Below are 4,350 nucleotides of genomic sequence, written 5' to 3' on the forward strand. Positions count from 1 at the left end.
AAAGCTTTGAGGCTTCAATGAAATGCTACCATAATGCAACCAAGTGTCAATGCATGGGAAAGTAAGTAAAACTACTTCTGACAAATCAAAACTTCTATAATAAAAAGATCACAGTAAACTTACTTCTGACAAATCAGAACTTCCATAATAAAAAGATCACAGCCCACGTTCCTGCACAGTATCTGGTGCAGACTTCCTAGACTAGTTCCAAATGGCACCATGTCACTTACTTCCACACAGGTCCTTCTTCTTTCATGAAAGGGTCAAAGTATCTGTGGTTTCTGGCTGGTGTTTGCCATCAAAGCAGCAGTATATATCACTCACAATTTTTATGAAAACAAAAACTCTGCTACATCAACGATTCACTGAGAATCACAGGGTCAAGGTATCTGTGATTACTAGCTGGTGTTTGCCAATGAAGCAGCAATAATGATACATTACTTGTAGGTTCAATAAAAGCAAAAACTTCATTACATCAAAGTATTGACTGAAAATCAAACTACCAAAAGAGCATGCAAGATCGTGCAAATGCATGGCCAGTGTAACCGCCTAGAGTGCACAGAATACACCAAGACTCCACACAATCCTGTGCACAGTTACTTGATGGTGACATATCGGTTGGTGCCATGCTTTGCCCAATAATTTTTCAAGTCGATTGGCTGGGACAGGTCCAAGCCTTCCTCAGAAAGCCTTTTCACCAGTTTTTGGAATGCACCTGCACTCATCTTCCGCCCCGGTAACCTATATCCTTTTTTGATGGGATTCATAGGTAATGGATGCACACACAATGTAGTAGTGCAACAAGCTGATTGCCACCCACCATTTCCCCATCTATAGCAGGGCTGACTGGTGCCTGTACAGGAACAATATGGTATAGGCGTATGAATAACATATTCAAGTTCCTTTTCTTCCTGCACAGAATAGTGCATCTCATTCTTTGGTGGTTGCAGTTCTGCTTCTTGTCCAAGATACGGGACAACAGGTAAAATAAGAGGGGTAGCACTCTCCTGGTTGCAATCACCATGCTCAATGCGTTTCTTTTTTATGTCTGGCTTTGAAACATCAGTAGCTGTTGTGGCAGGTGCCTTTCTTTCTCTTTTTGTCTTTGGAGGTTCTTTCTTCCGGAACCTGCCGTTTGACCGCTGCTGCATAGGCTGCAGTTTCTCACAGTTGTTGATAAAGCCTAGCATAGAAGAGTCAGCAGTGAAGGTGTGTGCCTCTTCCACACCAAAAGGAACATTGGGAAGGCTCATCTGCAGCAAAGTTGCATCTCTTCCTTTAAAGTTTGGTTGCCTTTTATACTGATTCCAGCCAAGAGCCCTGTGTCCTCTTGCAGTATCCAAGGCAGCCATGGCATCATCTCTTTCTATCATTGCAGCATCTCTCTCAGCAACTGCAATGTCTCGCTGTAGGAAGGCCGAGTCTCTCTCATGTAGAGCGGCTTTCTTTTCAGCCACTGCATTATCCCTTTCCACAATGGCGGCATCACGTTCCGCAAGAACTTGCATCAGTTTGATGGTTGCATATTCCTTGAGAGCCAGATGCTCCGCCTGCTCTGGCACCATAATGCAGCGCAATCCCATTCTGCCATCAGTATCCATGGTGGATGTATCATCCACAGCTATGCCCTACAACTTCTCTAAAATTTGGCTGCAACCCAAAACAACAGCTTGCTTCATATCTTCAACAAGAAGATTTTAAAAAAGCACTAAAATACATCATGTGTAAGATGATCAGAACGTATTGGATGATGATCCTAACATGCTAGATTAAGCTAAATTGATCAGGACATGCTAGGATAATGGCTCCAACAAAGACATCATCATGTGTAAAGTTGAAGCAGTAACCAGACATGGAACGCCTGGTATCTTGATCACCTGCCCAATCAGCATCAGAGTATCCAACAAGCTCAGTGATCACTGCATGCTAGGTTTAGCTGAGGTGATGATCAAAATAATAAATTGTTACTGGAAAAACTAGGGCATAGATGTCTTGCTTGAAAAAAAAAAAGCTTTTAAAAAAACCCACATGCACTGAGAAAAATAAAAGGAAAAATAAGATATGGGTTTTTTTTTTAATAACTTTCTTTAAAAAACAAATAGGGCATCTGGGTGTTACCAAGAAGGGCCCTGCGCTATGTCTTGGAGGCGTGTGTTGAAGCCATGTTTTCTTCAGAGAAAGGAAGCTAGGTCAGACTGTGGACAGACAGATGGAACACACGGGAGCTATGTCAAAACACGAGCTAGGGCAGAAACCGCACCTTTTGAGGGGATCTGACAAAATATCCCACATACCAGAAGCGTAAGGCAAAGGCCTCGTGCTGCTGCTGTCCTCTCTCTCTCTCTCTCTCTCTCTCTCACACACACACACACACTCTCTCTCTCTCTCTCTCTCTCACACACACACACACAAATCTTCTTTTTCTTCTTACCTTTGCCTTTTCTTTCACTCATAATTGTAGCCCCAATTATGAGTATTTTCCTTCTAAGCCACAATGGAAATTTCCCTTCTAAGCCACAATGGAAATTTTCCTTCAAAGCCACAATAGAAATTTTCCTTTGCTTTTAGAGCCACGGTCTAACGATAGAAATTTTTGTTTGCTTTTTTATCGTGTATAAGTTCACGCTTTTTTTTAGGGTGCTTATTCACTCTAACACATTCGTTAATTTTATTGACGGTGCTCATATGTATTTTTAAGACAACACCTTAGGTAAGCTAAGGCTACGAAGGTTACTACTAAGGTCATTCCTTTAAAAATATTATGATCTTAAATTAAACATAAATTAATCACAATAAGCGTCTGAATAAATTACAAGATAGTAAGAATGGCAAAATTTAACAGCAGACGGAATTATCCATGGATGAAATCATGAAATACATAACCAATACCATTAGGAAAGGAGTCGTGTATTTATAAAGAGTAAAAAGCAAGACAAGATGTAATCGTGTACATACACGCAAAGCCAAAAGCCAGAAACCCAATACAGTACATAAAGTAAACATGACTGGTAGAGAAATCTAGAGGAAACAAGCTTCTTCCTCAGTAAGGCCCACAAATTTGCAGACTTCTGGTGATAACGGTATAAACTCATCTCCATCCACGATTGCTTTTTTAAACTTGTGTGCTCTTTTCCAAATAGAAAGATAATATGTGAAATAGTTCTCTTGTGATTAAGTGTCTTGCTCATCATCAATGACAATGAGATTGCCATGACTCCCTAGCCCTATAGTGTGGTTGCCATGTACACCTTCCTTATTGTATCCTCCATCAGCATCTTCACCTACGTCAATGACAATGGGATTGCCATGACTCCCTAGCTCTACAGTGTGGTTGCCATGCACACCTTCATTATTATGTCCTTCATCAGCATCAGTCGTATTGTGCATGTACAAGATTGAAATATCTATAACCAGGAGTATCTGCAAAGAAGATTTCGTCGATGTCCATGCACTGTGTCAGATAAGGAAGCTTCATTACTTTCCAAATGGCAGTAGATCTCGTCCTGCTCATGCCAGATCCAGTCTTTAGAATTATCCATGATGCTACTGGGTAGTATTTCCCTGTGCGAACCATTTTAAGGAGAGTGCTTTGGAGTGAAGCACCCAGCTTGTTGACTATGTAATTGTCCATGTACACATATGCCCGTTTAAACAAATTAACGGGTGACAAGTATACTTTGTTTTTCAAGTCTACTTATCCATAAAGAGCATAGAGTTGACGTCCTCTTATTATCTCCTCACAGGAGATATTATGCGAGAAATGGGGCTTATGTAAGTCTTTCATACAGTATCCTATTATGCCTTCGAATATATGCAATTTAATTTGTTTTAGACCTCTACACATGATTATAGCACCCTCCGGTTTGAAGAAATCCCAGCCTAAATATCTTTTGATGGTTTTACCTATACTTATAAGTGATGGAGCCATAAGACTTACAACCATTTGAAAATGTAAGTGGTTTAAAGTACCACCTTTTTCTAGTGTAAACATTCCTTTTAAACAATCCATCCTTATAAACTCTTCCAATGGCTCCCAACATGAGAGATGTATGTCTCTATTTCCTATAGCCACGATCACTAATACTTCAAAGAGCTTTGTCTTCTTCTCCAGTGGAAACTAAGGTATCTTGTGGATAGAGGGCTCTGAGTCTGCATTTTTTTCATTTATCATGGGTTGTTTGCCTTTTGAGTCATGATGTGTGGATCCTGCACAATATGGTGGTTCAGGTGTATGAGTCGTAATAGGTTGCATGTGAAACCAGAACTAAACAAGGCAAACAGAAAACTTTGTCATAGTTTGAGTTGAATATTACTTTATTTTATTATGAAAAGGATGTGGGCGCTTATCTT

The 4,350-nt window shown here is 40.2% G+C and overlaps 1 protein-coding gene across 10 annotated transcripts; it reads right to left on the minus strand.

Moving 5' to 3' along the window:
- Positions 1-291: 291 nt before the first annotated feature.
- Positions 292-2,505, minus strand: LOC147622019 (uncharacterized). 10 transcript variants are annotated; one of them, XM_086823072.1, is made up of 4 exons: positions 2,261-2,413; positions 2,119-2,169; positions 1,853-1,877; positions 292-1,650 (listed from the first exon to the last, which is right to left on the minus strand). In XM_086823072.1, exon 4 carries the CDS (start codon positions 1,599-1,601, stop codon positions 597-599), a length of 1,005 nt encoding a protein of 334 aa, XP_086679198.1. In that variant the 5' UTR covers positions 1,602-1,650; positions 1,853-1,877; positions 2,119-2,169; positions 2,261-2,413; the 3' UTR covers positions 292-596. The 10 variants fall into 10 exon arrangements, 9 of the variants coding, with proteins under 9 accessions (XP_086679198.1, XP_086679197.1, XP_086679195.1 ...); XM_086823071.1 differs by having other exon boundaries at positions 1,848-1,877; XM_086823069.1 differs by having other exon boundaries at positions 1,762-1,877.
- Between the last annotated feature and the right edge of the window lie 1,845 nt (positions 2,506-4,350).

This window comes from Cibotium barometz, chromosome 29 (assembly GCF_041138505.1).
Source record: "Cibotium barometz isolate CiBa-2024 chromosome 29, ASM4113850v1, whole genome shotgun sequence".
NCBI classification, from domain to species: domain Eukaryota; kingdom Viridiplantae; phylum Streptophyta; class Polypodiopsida; order Cyatheales; family Cibotiaceae; genus Cibotium; species Cibotium barometz.

Excerpts from the sequence above, each read along its gene's own strand:
- LOC147622019 (XM_086823070.1), bottom strand. The coding sequence starts at position 1,601 with ATGGATACTGATGGCAGAATGGGATTGCGCTGCATTATGGTGCCAGAG.